Source organism: Bacillus rossius, chromosome 5 (genome assembly GCF_032445375.1).
Source record: "Bacillus rossius redtenbacheri isolate Brsri chromosome 5, Brsri_v3, whole genome shotgun sequence".
Classification (NCBI taxonomy): domain Eukaryota; kingdom Metazoa; phylum Arthropoda; class Insecta; order Phasmatodea; family Bacillidae; genus Bacillus; species Bacillus rossius.
This window is the reverse complement of record NC_086333.1, coordinates 40,838,806-40,859,324: the sequence shown is the minus strand read 5'-3', so window position 1 is coordinate 40,859,324 and position 20,519 is coordinate 40,838,806. Positions and strand designations below refer to the sequence as shown.

The following is a 20,519-nucleotide window of genomic DNA, read 5'->3' as shown; positions in this document are numbered from 1 at the left end:
CACACTACTGAGAGGGTCAAGCACCAATGCAGCTGAAACCCAGCATACACTCTTAATTCATGAATCCCGAGTACACTACCCTTCCAAATCGCAGTGTGTGAGATCACAAAAATGTTCAAAGATCAATGGTAAATGAGTTCATGAATTCATTTACGAGAGTCGAATGGGATTTATACAAGAAAATAAAACCACAGCAGATTTTAGCTTTTCCAAAAATACTTCCAATTTTATTTATTTACAAAATTTATCCAATGATCATGACAGCCGCAAATACAAACACACCTAATAAAAATACAGTTATGATTTATATTGGCCATTCATCATTTTGGTAAACCATTTCACCATCTTATTATCCGTAATACTAAATTTAATACCTACCGGTGAGTGTGAGTAATAGCATAAACTCCAAGATATTATTACGTTCCAAGTAATTTAAAAATCTAAACGACACCATATTGAAAATTAGCGATCCTAAAATTACTCTTGATATACATATCAGGGTATAAATGAATGTATAAAATAAATTTATTGCCAATATTATAATTCAAAAGGCTAAATATGCGCATCCTTTAAATAAAGTTTTTAGGGCTAAACAAGTTATATGTTTCTTAACTACTCGCTTGCCACATTATAATTTCCATAGTTGAAGTCTGTCACAAAGTTAACGCCTGTTGCTTCACGCGCGTCTTACTCATAGTATTGAGGGCATACCGGTGTTGCGTTTTGGACTAGTTACGTTAATTGTGGGCGCCACCACGTGAGTGGGCACGTGGACCCGGCTTGATGCTCTTACTCAGGGCGTTACGTGGCCCGTGTGAGTCGAGATATTAGCCCTCCTGATACCAAATTCAGCACCTGTTCCTAACCGAGCCTGCTCTCAGCATCGGGCACGCTTCTACCTAACCGCAGTGGGCTCTTAGGGCGTCCCACATGCCGCTGACTGGTTAAGGACCCACGTGGCCCCCCGAACACAAAGACACGTGACTTAATTAAGCTGTATTTTTATTGATACGTTACACGCCCTCATACAATCCTTTCTTTACACTGTTAAAAAACGCCCGAGGCACGAATCGGTTTAAGTTGAGGAGGCGGACCACACACGTGGCCGTCTCAAGCCGTTACGTAAAACACAGGTGATAAAAAAACTCCTGAGAGTATAAAAATTATTAATTACACAGCCCCACCGACCGAGAGAGGCCCCGAGGATAGAAAAGAAAACGATTTGAATTATTTAAATTAACAGAACTACTTATCAGTGAGACAACGGTGATGTCCCCGGGGTGTCTGCAGAGACGTCCGCTCTCGGCCGGCTGAAGAAGGAGACTGGGGGGAGACAAGGCTTGCAGCAGGAAACATGGCGCCCTTTGCACCCAACACAATTACCGTTAACATCTTAGCTATTGCGTGCCCCGGGTTATTATAGAAAATAACATGAACCCTTTATAAAATTACATACACATATCCACGACCAGACCGTCTGTAATAATTACTTATGTGGTAAATTATTTTGAATAAAGGTATATGTTAGTTCCATCGTCGCCCGCTAGGGAGCGTCCTTGGCCGTGCTTGCACGTACTTTATTACAAAAAATAGTATATTAATAAAACAAAAGACACTCACTTACTGACTCATCGTGACACTAATTTAGGGGCGAAAAGAAATGGTTACAATATTATTAAATACATATAGGGGTGCGGCGCACTGCAGCAAAGTGCCCTCTTGCCAGGCGACCAACACACGCACGCACGCACGCACTTGTTAGCGGGAGGTTTGAACAGAGGGTGGTGGTGTTTGGGCGGTGGCATATCGGGCTCAAAGGGGCCACAGGCCCGGACGACGTTAGTATTTAAATTCTGTGTGCAGAGTAATTTCAGAGGCAAATGACATCTGATGTTTCACACAATGCAGTTTACTGATGCAGACTAATATTTCAGTTACAATTAGCTATTCCAGCAAGCATAATCATGATAGTCATTTGCATTATGCTTTCATGTAGCTTGACGTGCCCATTTTACCGTCTGTTTACCACTGGGTCAAAGACAGTTAATTCTCGAAGCAAAATAATTCACTCTCGGAGGGTGAAACAATGCGTCGTCAGTCTTACTTAATATTTTGGTGTCCAAGTCCAGTAGCCAACACAAATGCTCTCATCCAGCATTGGTTCGCAGTTGCTGGCCCAGGAGTTGCCAATGCCCAACGACTCTCACTTGTAAGTGGCAAACGTGGCAACCAACACGAGTAGTAAACCAAATTATTTTTTTCAGTCTCTCGTTAAAATTAAAAATTAATCATGTACTCAGACTAATAAATTTATGTAAACATAAAGTTATGATCAAACCAAAAAAATATATTTAGTATTAAAAACAATAAATTGGCTTTCTGAAAAATTACACTTATTTATTTTAAGAAATAAAATTACCAAACCTGAGTTTTGTTGCCAACCTTGAGAGAAAGTTACCAGGCAACTGGTAACACCATATACAGAATCACTATCACTGGCAGAGCATCTAGGATGTAGTGTCTGTGTCACGGTTAATAGAGTGAGGTTGCCTTGATCGCTTGCTCATCGTTTTGCGCACCATGTTACTTGCAGCCCCAACTCGGCTACCACCCTGTTGCTTCTATCCGTGACCGTAGTTCAGTAGCGCATCTGTTAGTAATAACATTTTAATCAACAGCATAAAGTGGGAACAGTTATAAATTGTTATTGTGTATATAGTATGTGCGCAAATTCTTTGTTAACTAACAGGCAACATGTTTAGTACAGGAACTTAAGGTGAATATTATTTGGTAGTTTTAGATGCTGTTTAAAATTATATCCACACAATCTATGCAAGGTACACGTTGTATGGGGGTTATTAGTACAAATAGTATGGTGTAAAAACTAAAACATTATTTGAAACTTTATCATTTATAAATACCGTGTTTTATCGCATAATCGTCGCACATTTTATACTAAAATCAAGTTTGAAAAGTAGGGGTGCGATTTTTATGATTGACCATGTAGCCTGGGTGAATTAATAATTGACTGCCTAAGTTAAGTAAAAGTATGATTAAGTTACTTTCGGATTTTACCTTTTTGTTTATTAGTATATGAATTAATTTAAGTAGTTAGGTTTTTAAATTGTGATTTAAATTTTAAATATAGCTATTTTTCTTGATAATTCACATATTGAAAACATATTCTCATAAATCATGCGTTATCCAAAATGTGACATCATGTTCGATCCATGGAGTATATTACTTTAAACATTATTGGAAATTCTGTTCTTCCATTTCAAACAAATAGATACCAGCCAAATTAAAAAAAAAAAAGAGAGAAAACACTTTAATTCTGCTTTATGAGAAAGAAAGCCACCTGAGCTTATATATATATATATATATATATATATATATATATATATATATATATATATATATATAAAGTGTGTGAAATTAAACATATAGTTATTTAACTTGGATTGTAGAGTTTCTTTTGACAAGTTCTAAATAATAATTTTAATGCAATTTTATTGTGCCTATTAAAAAATTCTTTACAAGAGAAAATTGATTTAAAATATTATTTTACATGCGTTAATTCAACTCAAATATACTAATTCTAATAAACAATATATTGCAGCATTTTCTGAACAAATAAAATTCACTAACTTCTGAACTTGGCCATCAAGTGTATGGATTCAAACTAACGCTGCAGATTGACACGTCACTGACCACGGTGATCAAATGTGTTCAACTTATTACCTGACTAAAACCTTTAAATAAGAACATGTATTTATAAACACACCAAAATAAAATACCTATTTATGAAAATATCTATAAAGTCTAAAAGTTTATAAATACAAAACTTAATATATAAAATTAACATGAAATACAATACAACAAAATATATTTAATACAACCAAAAAATTAAAACATCTTAAAAAGATAATTTGAAGAGTGAACTAGTGAACACTAGGTCACAAGATTATAATTTTGTTCACTGTATGTTGTAGTCTACATCTACATAGCATAAATGAAACATCATACCATCATACGCATTGTTTATCAGTAGGGATTGGCATTTTTCGTGAAAAAAATTTGAATTTTGCCCATTAGACTGCAATACGGTATGCCAGCGCTAGCGGTTTCTGCCTTGTACTTGGAGGCCATCTGTAAGAGAAGCCTTTGACTTATTTTACTGAGCCATTCAGGATGCGTTTATTCCGCACCAAATCATTGTGATGGTGTTAAGACTGTAAATATGTACCTGAAAGAAACTCGATTAATCACGAACCCCAGATGATGCTGCAATGTTTTAACTTTATCTAGTCTCAAAATATTTTTGCAAAAAATACCTGATACATGGCCCTATTTAGGAAACATGTGAAGGTATTTATAAACGTAAAAAGCGTATAGGAAAAGCTAGAAAGTGTTGTGTGGCGGCTGGGACTGGCTGGGCGGCAAATTAAGTCACAGCGGAATGTCAACTGTCTGCGTGCGGAACCCGATGTTGATCGTCGTCATCTTTTGCATGTCCGTCTGGTAAATATAAATTAGCAAGGCTTCAAAAATAATGACCTGATGTGTTGTTCGAAGTATCACCATACAATTTACACTTAATTATTTTAATATTCAAGTCACTGTGTAGATATTTAATCCATTGCTTTTGGAAATATGAAGAAATTAAAAAAAAAAACGTAACAACTTGTTCTTGTAGTGGTAAATGAAATTCTAAAATGATATCAACCCATTGACATTGACATGTCAACATGTCATATGCCCTACTTGCTAGCTGTACCTAGCTGTACTGCACATTTTTTTGTGCCAGTTAATTTCCCAGTAGGGTGAAATTTCTACTATAATAATTTGATATGATAACTCACTTTAGCTATAGTTTTTCTCTATTGTCTTAGGTATTTGTAACAAGCTTAAATTTTTTTAAAATTTATTTCATAACATTTAACCTTTTTGTAGGAGTGCGTGAATATTGGATTTTGGTGTTTTAATGTTTTTGATTCAATTGTGAATAATTTTGAAGTTGTATAGATGTCATATTTTGCTTTGGTGTACATACAGAATACAAGTAGTAAAAAAATTATGATTTAACATTCACATTTGAAGTTTCCAGATAGCAAGGATAAATTTATTTACACTGCAACGTTTGCTGTTATTGAGACTTTATTTGAAAGAAACAAGATACCCTAATGTCCAATTATTTTTCTTAAATGTGGTTTAATATATGCTAATTGAACTCTATAATCAGCTAAACAAAATTATAAAGTTTAAAAATAATGGCAAACAATTTTTGTCAGTTTTTTTGATAACGAGCTATACTTCATGTTAATTGTAAATTGAAATAAACGAAAAAAAAATGAAATACAATGCCTAACAAAAGTTTAAGACCACAGGCTTATTTTAAAAAAATTAACTAATTTTTTTTTTGTTTTGTTATCATTTCATGAATAATGTGTGAATAGTGCAGATCATTAGACATCTATATATCCAAATAAAATTGCAATACAACATTTAATTTTCAAGATACAATTGTTTTAATTTTCGATACTTATATTAAAAACCTAAATTTTTAAGTATTGAAAGTGGTTTATATACTAAACCATTTGGTTTATTTCAGTATCCATTTTTTTACAGTATTTTAAGATGTGTAAAATCATTTTGAAAAATATAGAGAAAAAACATTGAAGCCGTATTTGCAATGTATAAATGTAAATAGAAATTTTGTCGATAGAGTGAGCGAGACCATTCAGACACCAATTAATAGTTTGTATAACAAGCTATGCGGTAGTGTCCATAAAGTCTCACTAGCTTACTCTACAACATTTCTATTTATTTATAAGCCTGCAAATATACTTAATTGTTTTTCCCTATATTTTACAAAATTAAAAAAAAAAATAGTAATTTCTTATGTAAATAAATTTTTTCATTAAATGTTTTTATTTTGTCAAACTGATTTGACACATCTTAAAACACTGGATAAAAATTTATATTGAAATCAACCAAATGGTTTAGTATTAACAACGTTATTGATACTAAAAAATGTAGGTTTTATAATAAATATAGAGAATTTAAAAAATTGTATCTTAAAAACTAAATGTCGTATCGCAATGGTTTTTTTTTTTTTTTGATGTTACAACGTCTAATAAATCGATGAACACCGGCTGCATGCACGAAAAAGTGTCCCATAACGCACATTGTCCCACTACGGATGTGTCCCGTTATGCTCATTTTGTACGCATGCGCCGTATCTCTTCCACTCTATTGGAACAACAATCGATTTGACTTTTCAATCATATTTTCGTCGTTTGAATTATTAATATTATGTAACTTAACGATCGTCCACCGATTTTCAGCACTATCCGTACGGTTATTTACAAGTAATGTTGAATTTTCAAATACGTTTTTAATGAACAATGGTGTTTTACAGTTACACATAATAATTCAAATTACACCCGGGATCTTTTGCACAATGTTTTAAAAAATATTGTAACACATTATAAATAAGATTGGTGTATTTTGGATGCGTATTTGTTATAAAATCGTATTATAAAAACGAAATAATATTCCCCTACGGTGCTGCTATCTACGGTGACGGACGTGAACCGAACGAATCGTGCTCTCTATCAGCTGCCGCGGGAACCAGGCACTCGTTAATACATATTTTCCTTTGTTTATCGCGATGGGCGTTATTATTAATGAATTTTAAATAAAATTTGGTGCCTGGGGCTACAATTGCATATCATTTTGAGCACTGGAAGACATAATAACGTAAAATATTCTCGACAAATTTTATTCTGTGGTTTTGATTGCTTATTACAACAACAATTTCGGCAATAAATGTTAATTATTCTTGCATTTTAAAAATCTGATTACTAGTATAATTTCAAGTATTTATTCTTTTATTATTAAAAAAAGCAGATATAATGATTTTATTAAGGCTATTATTTAAATTTGTTTGAATAAACTTTTTTAACATATATTCCAGTACACTTTAATATTAATATATTGATAGATTATAAATGACAACATTACAAGTTAGTGGAACACGATTCACTTGGTACCACGAGAAACTAAACAGATGTGCGTGTAAATATTCACAAATTTTATTTTTGGTATTCAACCTCTGAATGCAAATAGTTTATTTAATGCTATTTGGATCTATTCATATTTTATGCCTTTTCATATTGGTTCTATAACTGTGCTAGTTGTCTGATGTGTAAAGTCTCTTTCAGAAACATTTTTAGCTTCTGTGTAGCAAATATGAAAATGTAGTCATAGCTAGTTGACATAATTTTTGGTTGAGTTAATGCGATTGCAAGTAGCGCGCACCTCAGGTCTTGTGCTGAGTAAATTATAATTGATTGTCCGTACTCTTTCTTGGGTAACATGTACTACGGTGACGATAGTTACAACATAGGTACGCTAAATTAGTTCCATCAGGTGTGGGTTGCTGTTTTTATTGTCAGTTTATTTTTAAGTTAATAGTTTGGTTTCATAATATTCATTTAACATTAACATTGTGTCAACTAAATGTGAGATTGAACACAAAATTAGAATATATGTTCAATGTGTAATTCTTTTTGGAAACATCTTCAAACTCGATCCCAATTTTTTATTACTGTTTATTCAACCTTATAAATACAAGCATGAATTAACTTTTTTCAATAAGAAATTTAAACTTTTTGTTGTTTTTTTATTTAATGTATTTTGGGCATTGCTTGAGTATTGATGGCATATTAATATGCTTAGTGTACATTTAGTTTTTCTTTAATCTAATGTTCAATTGTATTAGATTATTTTTAAGGTTTTCTCTTAATTTATACTTAATCCACATTTTATATGTTTTTTCTTTCTCCCCCCCCCCCCCCCCCTAAAAGGGTAAAATGTGGGTTTGCTGTGTTTGAAAAATATTTTTTTATTTGTTTTATTTTAGTTACTAACAAGTTTTAATTTTTTTATATTTTCAGATTGTGGCATAAACTTTCAGACGCCACAGGAGGTTTTGTCTCATCAACAGTTAGAGCACCCACCACCTGAGTCGCAGTCACAGAACATTTCAGACGGAAGCGAGGAGCTTCTGGCGAGCGACACTGTAAGTTTGGTTGGTGATACGGATGCTGGCAGCAACGCTTCAGAAAACGTTGCTGACAGTGGCAAGGGTTGTGCTGACCATATGATATCTTCCACAAAAAAGAGCGTAAGTGTGGAAGATGAGCCAAGTCTTGCAACTGCTTCCTCAAAACTCAACAGTCAAAAAGTTGGTGAAAAAACTGTAGAAAAACATTTGCTTTCTAAATGTGTCGGAAGAACGGGTGAAGTCACCATCAAGAAGGTAGCCAAAAGCAAGATAAGCATAGAAGAGCTGGAGAAGGAGTTATGTCGAAATGACGCGATCATCAAAGCCAAAGCAGAGGCGGCTATCAGAGAGCTGAGCCTGACCCGTAAAGGGCGGAGTAGCGCGGCAAACACCAGGTGGGGTGTGCAAAGATACAAATTTGTCGTCCCTGACAGGCAGTCAAGCAGCGACAAGGCCAAAGAAAAAATTTTGATGCCAGCAGACAATCGGTACAACTACCCATTGATACGAAAAGTTTCCAATAGTAGGTTTGCGTCTTTGACTGAACGCAAAAAGAAGCTTGGTTCGAAATCGGAATCGTTGGCATCTAATAAAGCAGTTGGCAAGATGAAGTTAGGAAAAGATATACATGAACCAGATAGTACTTCTCTTGATGTGTATGAATTTGAAGATGATGATAGTAGTACCACCAAAGATATTAGTTTACGATGTGCTACTTCATCAGTGACTGGTAAGAACGATATGCAGAATGATGAGCAAGAAATGCAGGTTACCAATGCTAATGAGAGTGGGTCTGTTGTAGTTTCACACCCTGAGCAGAGCAAAGCTTTGCTACCCTGTGCCTCATCTTGTAAAGAAAAATCAGATGCCAGTGTTGATAAACGTAATGATGAGAAACAACAGGAGGCAAATCAAGAAATTCTTTTCTCTGATAAAAATATTTCATCTGAGAAAAGTGATTTGAAAGAAAGTAAACATGCTAATCAAGAGCTGGAGAATGCTTCAGCAGTAAAAGTTTCTGACAACTCTGTAAAACTGGTTTGTGAAGAAAGTAATAAAGCTAAGGAAAATCAGAAGTACAAAGGTAATCTGCAGAAGGTGGATTTGGACAGCAAAGATACCAGTAGCCCTGCAAAAAATATAGCCAAAAGAAAGAAAGGTAATTTAAGTACAAACTCTAAAGTAGGCCGGAAACCAAAAGAAAATGACAAAGGAACTGAAAGCAGAGAGTTTAAACCTACTAAGCTACAAAAGAAAAGGAAAGCAAATGAGAGTTTTGAATTGCCACCTAGTAAACACGCACCTCAGGCAGAGAGCAAACAATCAGAAACTGAGGAAGTTGTGTCATTGGGACGCAGGCAGGTGAAGAAAGTTAGTTACGTTGAACTATACGACAGTGAAGTGGATGAACAGTTTTTGTTTTATTCGGATGATGAAATCGGTTCTGGAGACAGAGAGTTTAAATCCAAGCCAAAATGTAAAAGTCCAAAGAAAAAACAAAGCAAGCCAGATAAGAAGAAACGAAAATCTGACCAACCAGTGGTGCAACAAGATGAAAGTTGTAATAGTGAAACAGTGACTCACATACATAAAAAGAGATGCAAGCAGAAATTACAGTCTGTGGACATTAGTAGTAGTAGTAGTATTAGTAGTTGTAGTAGTGGTGGTGTTGCGAAAAGTGTTGACGTTGGTGAAGCCTGCAGCATTGATTCTCCTGCGGTTGAATCAAATAAGTTACAGCCGAAATGGTCATGTGCCAGTGAACCTGCTACAGACGAAGACAACACTAGTGAAAGTGATCGAAGCGATAGACAGAGAACCACGAAAACAGACCTGTTGAAGACGGTTTTTGCAAAGTCGAGGCGCAGTTCGACGACCATTGTTAGCGGTAGCGGTGGTACCATACCTGAAGTCGACGACAGTCGTACGAACACGAACCCTGTGAAGCACAAGCACAAGAGTTGACGACACATGACGTTTTGATATCCTGCCAGAGTGTTAGACTGGTTTACTAGCTGTTACCAACATTGTGACCAATAACCATTGTAAATTTAATGCTTATTGTGATGTGCAAAGAATCATTGTGTAAAAACATAACTGTAGGGTCGAAGCTTCGTTTGGGAAGGGGGAAAAAACATTTTTAAACTAATTGAATACTGGAAATTCAGACTGCAGTATACTATATCAAGTTTTATGTAATTTTGTTGACATCGTGAAGCACATGATAAAAGTGTTTGTAGATAGTTCCTTTCTTAAAGAGTAAATATGATTGGTAAAAAATAATGGCTATCAGTAATTGGTTTTCATTATTTCAGTGTTAAGTATTAGGAAAGTTTATCACCCAGGGGCTACATGTCTAGTCTGAGAAAATGTCTCAACATGAGAATGCCTTTCAGCTCTGGTAAGAACAGTTTACAGTATTTTAGTGCAAAGTACAACCCATTTCTGTGTGAAGGAGCTAAGAAGTACTAGAGTCTGACACATTTCATAGTTATAAAAATTGTATGAGGCAATATAATAAGTATTAAAATTGAAAACCATATATATTAAATGGATGTTTAACTGTGTTTAACAATTTCATAGTGTTTAAAGTTTGAGTTTGAATAATAATTACATAAATAAGTACATTTTTACATCATAACTTAGAAACTGTTACGGCATTGTGTTGAATCAATTGGTTGCATATGTGTCACATGTTCATAGGAAGTACAAAAGTGAACAACAAAAATAAAAGTATCTTTCTATCTACACAACTAATAATTTACGTTATGTTTAATAAATATAGGTCGAGTTAGTGTGTGTATTCTAAATTGATTGCAAATCATTAATTTGGAGGAAAAGTTTCAGAAGGTAAGTTACATGTTTGTATGGTCTATTTTTCACTGATGTGATGTTTAAAAGTTACACATTTCTTCATTTTGTAATTGTTCTTGTTAGTGCTACATCATGGTCTGTGGTTAAAATTGGCCTTGTCTAATACTTTATGGCTGCATCCATCTTTAAGGGAAAGAAATGTGTCTTACAGGGTTTGCTATGGAATAATATGTAGCTCTGGATGGTGGTACTGCATCAATAGATAGATTGCTAGGCAATTCCATTGTCTTGAGTTCCTTAACTTTATCCAAATTATTTCAAGTCTGATTATCAATTAACTTGGACAACTTACTTTCCATTACCACACCACCAAACCTTTATTTATTTATATCTTTCTCTCTCTCTGTACGCACGTGTGTGTGTTTTTTTTTTTTTTTTTTACTGTCTGCACATTCTTTGCTTAGTTGCTAATGATTTTTGATAATTATTCACTGTATGGTACAGCAAAACCCTCTTAAGAAAATCCCACTTAAGAAAATTTCTTGCATAAAAAGTTCATAAAATTAAGCACTTAAAATATTAATAAATATAATTTTAATCTTTTAAGAAGTTTTATCCGTTAATAAGTCTTAAATTTCAAAGTACTCTGAGAAACTTTGTTGCAGGGTTTTACTGTAATTAGATGCAGTATACAATATGTTAATGTAAATGACACAAACTGAAAATCTGACATGTAAAATGCAGCAAGTCTTTATAACCTTAAAAACTCGCTAAGTGGGTTTGTCATGACTCGCTATTTTGACAGCTCTGTTAGCAAATAAGCTGTTGGGCTTATAAATTTTGTTACTATGCAGCTTGTAAGTATACTCTACCCCGATATTCACTCTATGTTTCTAACCATTTCTCTTTGTTTTGTGATTAGCATACATGTGACAAGGCCCATCGCAAAGTTAATGTTGATGTGGCCCGGAATAAGATTGTAAACATTCTTTTTAACACACACCAACTATAAATGCTCGTATGCCTCTAGTCTGCTTTATATGCAGTCACAGAAACCCTTTTTACTTTTGCCAGCATAGAATAATAGAGATTGTATCATCTTTTTAATAGGTATAATGTGTAAATCTTAATAAAATGGTATAGATGTAGTCACATGCCTACTGGTTATTCAGGACACAGTTTACAGCTTGTTTCCTAATTCTAATAATACCCCCTGAGATGTGTTAATAGAGCCTTGAGGAGAGAAGGGGATATTCAAAATTACTTCCAAAATAAAATTTGGTTTTTGTAAAGCTGCTTAATGTACCTCTGCTATCTTGCATGAAGTACTGTGCTTGAATAGTTTCGCTTACAGATGTGTCATAAAAACATCTGAGCCAAAAATTTAATCTTTGTGCAACTATTTCACTTTAATATGTCAAAATCATTAACATAAATATATATCCAGACATTCAAACAGATAGTGGTAACACTTTGTATGCTTCTTAGTTCTTTGCACTACAGAAATACTTGGTTATTTGTTTTTAAAAGGTCACTCCTATTTGCTAACGTCAAGAATTGGAATGTGCTAGTGATAATTTTAATTCTGAATATTATAATGTGTAATATAATGCTATACAGTTGTACAAAAATTATTTGCTGAAATATATCCCTTCACTTGTAAGACCTTCAAATTTTGTCTACCCAAAATTGTATTAAGTAGGTATGCAGGTATAGAACTTGGATTTGATAGGTCATTAACGTTTATAAGTTTGGTTAGTTGAACAGCATTTACATGCAGAGCAAGCAAAACAATATTACATTTTCATTTTTTTATAGTGTATGGAGATTTTATTCAGTTATGAATTAAAATACCTACCCAGTGACTTTCGTAGTTTTGTGCTGTATCCGAACTACCTGGACAAAGAAAAAAAATTAATGACTTACTTGTGGTTTTTCTGTTCATTGTAACATCATCAGTAAATCAAGTCTGTTTGATGTGGAAGGTATAACTGCTATCATGTAATAACCTTGGTGCAATTCTTCACTTTGAATAATGTATTAATTATATGACTTCCACAGCTGGGTGAGCATTGAGAATTTATTTTGTCTTCTGTACTAATTACATGTTCAGTTTCTTATTTTCAGCAATGCCTATATGTGGTTAATTCTAGAGTTAAAATTCAATCATCATTATTGCAATATGATGTTTTGAGTTCAAGAACATGTGGGTTCTTATAAACCTAGCTTTAATAAGTACACTCTGGTTTGTAGAGAGCAGTTAAAAAGCTTGGATTAGTAATTCACTTGCATATATCAACACATTAAAATAATTAAAGTTCAATTTTTTGTATTTACTTACATTGTAGTAAAACCTGTATGTTGCCAATTGCAGCTATTGATACTAACTACCATCAATATTCAGAGCTAATTTTGCCCCTAAAGCTTGTTAACTTTATAATGAAAAGCCACTGGAAAGGGGGGTGGGGAACTTAAGTTTCAATTATTAGAGATGAAGATGAGTGATGAGCTGTTATTAAATGTGATATTTCAAACAAAGAATTATTTTTCTTTAATAAGTATTTGTTGCAGCTATATGCATTTTTAATGTCCAAGTAAGGTGCTCATATTATTAAATATTTTCTACTTTTATACATATTCCTCTCGGTAAAAAAATATTTTTGTTTTAAAAAAAATGCTGCTTTAATATAATTATGGTTTCATTATCATTTTTACTATCAGATAATCAATAAGTCATTACTTTTTTAAAATCCTGTAAAATAAACTGTATAAGACATATTTATACTGTATTTATTCAAGTGTGTAAATTGTAATATAGAAAAGCAACTCTACTGCCAACATGTGCCTTTTGACTAAATGCAAAATTTCTTTTGGCATACATTTCCTAATGAGGGTTACATGATATGCATATTACAGTATTTATGCATATATTACTCTTTATACAAACATTATTTGTTGTAAGTTGTTAGTTTTATCTAAATTGCTGTAGTATTCCTGCAAGTTATTAAAATTATTCACTTGACCCTAAATAATTAATCAATGTCCAAATTATTTTGTGAAAGCAATTATTGTAAAATTATTAATCTTTTTATTGTCTAGTAATAAAACATAAATAAATGGAACTAGATACTTGCTAGGAAATGTCTGCTTAATCATTATAAAATGGCACATTTATCAGATGTGTTAATATTGTGTAAGTAGTAAAATTATTTAGGTTTGTGTGTTTGCAATAAGGCAAAAACACAACAGTTGCTAGTTATTTTTTGTAGGAGTGTGAACAATTTTTACCAAATTACATTTGTGTTGTGAATTTTAGGATATGCTTAGTGTTTGCAAAAAAAAACTGTTTCTAAAAAATTAATTTGTAGCAAAGGTCAGGCAGAAATAGGTGTGTGTGTATGTGTATATAATGTAGTGTAGTATGTACAGTGAAGTAAATTGCTTATATGATATAATTAGTTATATAAGATCACAAGAATTTATGTGGCAGATGTATAAATTGTGACATAAGCAAGTGTGTATTTTTCAACTTATAACAAAAAATATTATTAATTTGAAACCCTTTTTTGGTTTTTCTCTTTTTTAAAGGTGTTGCATATTGTATACTTGACCAAAAAATATCATGGTTTCAAGATTTTGTCGTGATTTGTGTACTACTGTCAGAAATTAATTTCTGTATTAATTAGTAAGTCATACTATTTATTACTCTTGTAAGAAAATGTTATTGAAAAATAGCCTCCTAGAACAAAATTTTTGAACAATGGGACAGTGAATCATTGCAGTTCTACACCAAAGGAAAATAAATATAATTCATAATCGTTGCTCATTAACTATTTTTTCTTATTTAAATAAAAAAAAAAACATAGATTGTGACATTGATAGCTAGTTTTGTAAACGTCAGTCTGAATACTATGCATATTGTGGCATACATTTTGGGAACCCTTTCTGCAGCTTAATTGATGTTTCTTTCCAGATTATGACTAACAAAACTTGATTCTGTTTGCTGTTCTGTATCAGATGTCGCTTCATACCAAAATTAATTATTGCTGGTATAGTTGCTGTGTAACTGGTTTATAAACTGAAATATTCACAATAAGTAGTTATAATCGGGGAATCAGTGTTAACCACATCGGAATACAACTTGGAGATGATAATCTACCAGATAGATAGACTTCCTCTGGATGTGTGCAGCTGGAGAGTATTAGACTGGATTCACAATCAAACAACATTAGCGAGTGAGTTCATAGCAGGCCATACACATGACCTGTACAAAATGAGTTCACAATGGAATTCTTATGTGTTAATTTTAGCCAATGAAATTTCATGATGAATAAAACCTTTGTTAATTTTGGTAAATAAATACTAAAGTATTATTCTCATGTTAGGCTGATCAGCAAGCAGCCTGTAAAACACTTTTAATGAACTCTTAAATTATATAAGGTTATAATGGGTTAGGTAAAAATTTTAGAAACAATATTTAAGGAACATAAATACACTTTTAGTACTTGAATCACTTATCAAAATAAACTAGGATTCATTTTTGAAGTAAGAATTACCTGAGGAAATATATATTTATTTACATTTATTTCCTATCACCATATGATTAACATTAACAGTTCATAATTCTTGCCAAGATGGCACCCTACTTTGCTCTCATTGACCGTTGTGCCATGCATCTGTAACATACATGAAATATGTTGTATTTTTCCTTCTATGTGCATGATCTCTCACCCAAGGGCACGACCATTCTGTGCGTAGTAGTGAATCGGTAGGTTCAAAGACACGGCAGTTGAATCTTGTGCACGTGACCTCCTGTTACTTTTCCAGTTGTGAATCCAGCCATGTGCTTGACACTCCAGATGCCAACAGCATTGCTGTTGGCAGACGTGTGAACAGTATTGTTTGTGAACACGGTAATCTTTCACATGCATGGTTATTTCCTAAATCAGCGTTTGGCCTCGGTGACCTGGGTTGATTCCTGCCAAGGTCGAACCGGGAATGTGCACAAGTGGGAAACGTCACTGATGTTGCTGGGAGCCAGTGGGTTTTGTCCTGGTGCTCCCGTTTCGCCTACCAATGCATTTATGCACTTTACATTACTAAAAAAAAACTTTATTGCAAACTGGAAAATGCTGCATATAGTAAATTTTCACAAGCAAAGCCTAATTTTTAGTAACACATAGTAAGTAACACAGGAGAGACACATTCCAGAGCACTTGGGTTTGAATCCGTGTCCAACCATCCTAATTTCAATTTTCCATTGTTTCCTGAGATCACTCCAGGGAAATGCAGAGATGGTTCTTTGCCATGGCTGATTTATTCTCCAGTTTCTATGACTATGTAAATTTTTTTCTCTCTCACACACACAGACACACAGACACAGACAGAGCAGTGTGGGGTATAAATCAGTCTGTGTGCATCTTTGCAGAAAAAAAATTGATTTGATGTAATTTTTGCAGTATTAGGGCTGCTTGTGAAACCATTGGAAAGGTTTATAAATTATTTGGTCAAGAAGTTAGGTCTACATGAACTGATAGAAAGCATTGAAGTTGTCCATTAGTGTTGTAAGTACATACGGTTGTATCTATACTTGAAGCGTATTGCACTTTAAGCACCGGAACTAGTGAATTTCTAGGTGTAACTCGTTATGGGATTGAATGTCTATGCATATGAAAATAGTGAAAATATGAGTATGTTATGTTATAGTTTTAATGATTTCCACATGATCTCATAATAACAACCATCACCATTTCACACCATGAATGTTGAGATGTTGATTATAGAAATACAAAGATTATTTGTCTAACATCAATAATCAATCTTTAATCATACCTAAAATTTGTTATCCAGGAAAATAATGTTGGGCTAAAAATGGCATCAAATATATTTAATATTTTTTGGTGCTCTAAAACATTACGAACATGGCACAATCAAAAATTGTGTTGGGATGAACATGGCGCCAAAGATTTTTAACATTTTGTTGCTTTTGGCTGGACTTTAGTATAAGTATTAGCTGCTTTTCAAATAAATAAATTTACTTTAGCTTAGTAGCTTTTAAATGCATATTCAAAATGAAAATTTTAAAAACTTAATTGGAGTTACCTAATAACCTAGTAATTGTGTATGAATGAATATGATTACACATCTGCAATCTATCATTTTTAACTAAATAAATAGTATAACTAAATTTTAAAGCTGTCTGACCCACTACATATAACTATTTTAATGTGCTGTAATTCTGTAGAATGGCAGCTTCTGAAAACATATGGTGGTGATAACTTGAGTGAAAGGTTTTGTTAGGTTAGCTGCAATAATAATAATAATAATACATCAATTTTTTTTTAAATTTTTTACAGTTATTCTAACTTAAAATCTTCACTTTATTTTCCATTACCTGTGCTTTTCTCCAAAATTACCACGGATGCTAGCAACATAATTCTGATATAAAAGCTCAGATTAAAATTGCAAAATGAACCACCAGACCAATTGTTGTGACAGAATTTTTATTTTGGTTATTTTATAGCCTGCATAACAAACATAGAAAGGTACATATTTGTTTTCAAGCTGGTATTCTAAAACTTAGACCCTTGTAAACTCATCACCATCAAAGTGAGGGCCAGTAAATTGGCAAAAGTCAGTAAGATCTGCTCAGGTTCTTTTCACAGATACATATCTGAAGGCTTCCTCTGGAAGTACACATGGCTCAGATCACTGAAACACCTTACCTCCGCAGAGCTGCCAACCATTACAAATTTTCCGTAATTATTACGGATTTAACACAGAATTCCGGAATTACGGAACATTGCCGGTTTATTACGGAAACGAGGCTTTGTGCTGCACGGTAACGGAAAAAATTCCGTTTATGCTGTGCTGTTTCGTGAACGCAGTTCGAATACATCGCGTGGTTGCGCAAATAATGGAACTAGTATGTGTGCGCATGTACTGTCAAAATAAGTAGATTAATTCTCGTGTTTTAAAATAAAAAAGGGGATTGTATTACGTCCATTGTACGATACAACTTGTACATATTCTCAGACATTTCGTTTGTTGGCTACTTACATCAAGACAATTTTGTACGGTACTTTGGCTAACCTGTGTTTTAATTTATTTTTTGAAAGCCATTTTTTTCATCATAGTGTTTTTGTCATGTCTACCAGACGTGAAAATTTTTTATGTTTTTCGATAGTGTTGTGTTCTTCAGTGCCGGTTGTAGAAATGAAGCGTGTGACAGAACAAAAGTGTATCTGGGGGGGGGGGGGGGGGGGGAAGAACGCAATTCTTCAGAACTTTCGACCTAAACTATTCAAAAGAATGGCCATGCTTGTCATCTTCAAATGTTTTGGAACACCACGAATTTTGTAATGTATGCACGTGTGACTTTTCGATTGCACATTGGGGAAGGAATGACTGTAGACGGCATATTGAATCAAAGAAACGTGCGGAACATTTTATAGCCATGACGAGCAATAAATCTATATTGTCGTTTTTTCGTTACATCTGAAGAAACTAAAGTAATGAATGCACAATTATTGTTTACAAGTTCTTGTGTTTGTCTTCTGTTGTTTGTTTACAAGACAGTTATCCAACCAGGATAAAAGAAGCAAATAATAAGACAGTTGTTCAAAAGTTTAACTTTGAATACTTTGAATTGAATGTTCAAAATTTCCAGTAAAATTATTGACATTTCTTACATATTCAGATGATTGTATTGTTCAAATAGTTTTTTTCTTTTTTTTTTTTCTATTCATTAATTTGCATTGTATTCATATACATCCGTAGTGGGACAATTTCGTGCGTGCAGCCGGCGTTCATCAATTTATTAGACGTCACGTCAAAAAAAAAAAGAATTGTTACATACCTTTTGTGCTATCGTACTTCACAATAAAAGAATCGTAAACTGTTATGCTACAAATAATGCTCACATCAGTTCACATAACGTACAGTAGACCGGCGTACACGAGACACGTGCTCATTCTTTAGCTTCAACAAATAGACAAGCTGCCTGACTGAAGTCCTGGTGAGTACCACAGCTTAATATTTCGAGCATGGGTGACTGCGTGCTCAAGTATTTCCAGGAACTGTGCAACTGCCAGTTGCCACTGAAGAATGCGAACCTTGCTCCCCCTCCCCCGTCATGAAGCTACTCCCGGTAACAGTTGTTTACTCCAGCAAGCTCTCCGCACTGACTGCGATGTATGCAGCTGGCTCACGTGGATGCTCAGTCTCTCCCTGCCCAACATTCTGAGTTCGAGCCTTTTTTGCGTGATGAAAGTCTCCACGCTACCCGTGTGTTAAATCTGGCAATTCATGGTCACCATGGTGCCTCGTAAACTCCGGTGTTCCTGAGGGTTCCGTTTTTGGTCCGCTTTTGTTTCCTTTATATACTAATGATCTTTCTTTATCCAGTCAGCACTGTCTTTTATCACTTATATGCCAATGATTTACAAAGAATTTAAAGGAATATACTTCCACAAAATATAAAACCTTACTTACCTATATATTTTAAATAAAATATATTTATTATTTAAATTTTCCAGCCAAAGATTGATATATTTCAATATTTTGTTTTTGTTTTTAATTGTTCGGAAACAATAACTAAAAATGTTGGAAGCAAAAATCTAAAGATTTCTGAGAAATTGTTTTATGAATTAGATTAGCTGTTAAATTTATGATCTCTCCTTGCCGTCTTGGATAACTGAACTACATATTTTAACTGATTTTCATTTCGAAGCATACTCGTTATTTGTTTGTTAATTTAAATAGAGGGCATTTAGATACAAATAGTTGTGTTCAGATCTTGTATAATATTTTTTTTTCCTCGCTATAATTAACACAATATGTATTTCTGATAATTTCCCGACGTTTTGGCGCCAAATTTTCTGTCGAATATCGCCCACTCAACTCTTTACTACGTGTTTCACGAAATTAAATGCCCCATGCTGTGGTACCTAAGTTTTGTGATGAACAGTAGATATTATTTAATATTAAATGCTCCACAATAATGGAAGCCCAAACCATTCATGTTTTCTTAAAATTATATTTAGGTTGGACAAAACAATTTCTATACAGATATTAAAGATGCTGGCCTGGACTGTTTGTGCCTGATGAAGGGAGCAGATTTCAGTTCCCGAATAGTCGCAGCTGTTCGTCATAGGGAGGCTACTCAGTTCATTGTTTTGTAGTCGTGTTCTCCATAATATCTTTTTACATACATCGCTAAGCTCACCCGTGGTGTCGGTGTGTTGTTTCTTTGTCCATATTATTTGTTCAGTATCATTGTTGGGTTCGTCTGTTTGTCGATGTGTTTTCCAAGGTCATTTTTTGTCTGTTTTTGGGTTTTGTTCTACAGCTGTTTCGTAGTTGTCAGCCCAAAGTGTACATCTGTGCTGTGATATTTTTCCTTTCTCATTTCTTACATGGATTTCTCTGTACTGTCTAGGCATCTAACTTTTGATATCGGCTGATTTGGCTTGTTTTCTGTGTCTTTGCGTATTCACAATTTTTGTCAGTTATAAATGTTTCTCTACGAAATACAGTGTAACCAGCAATGGCGCGAGACAAAAAATTTAAATCTGATTGATACGTTAATTTCGCCACTATCCATTTAAAATGTTGGTATTATAGTAGGTGTCAA

The 20,519-nt window shown here is 33.7% G+C and overlaps 1 protein-coding gene across 6 annotated transcripts in view; it reads left to right on the top strand.

Moving 5' to 3' along the window:
• LOC134531736 (uncharacterized) overlaps positions 1 to 14,449 on the top strand; it is a 377,288-nt gene extending 362,839 nt beyond the window's left edge. For all 6 annotated transcript variants that reach the window (XM_063367600.1, XM_063367597.1, XM_063367599.1 and 3 more), the window contains one exon: positions 7,962 to 14,449. In XM_063367600.1, the coding sequence (XP_063223670.1) occupies positions 7,962 to 10,036 (2,075 nt within the window). In that variant the 3' untranslated portion in view covers positions 10,037 to 14,449. The remainder of the gene's footprint in view (positions 1 to 7,961) is intronic.
• The last annotated feature ends 6,070 nt before the right edge of the window (positions 14,450 to 20,519 follow it).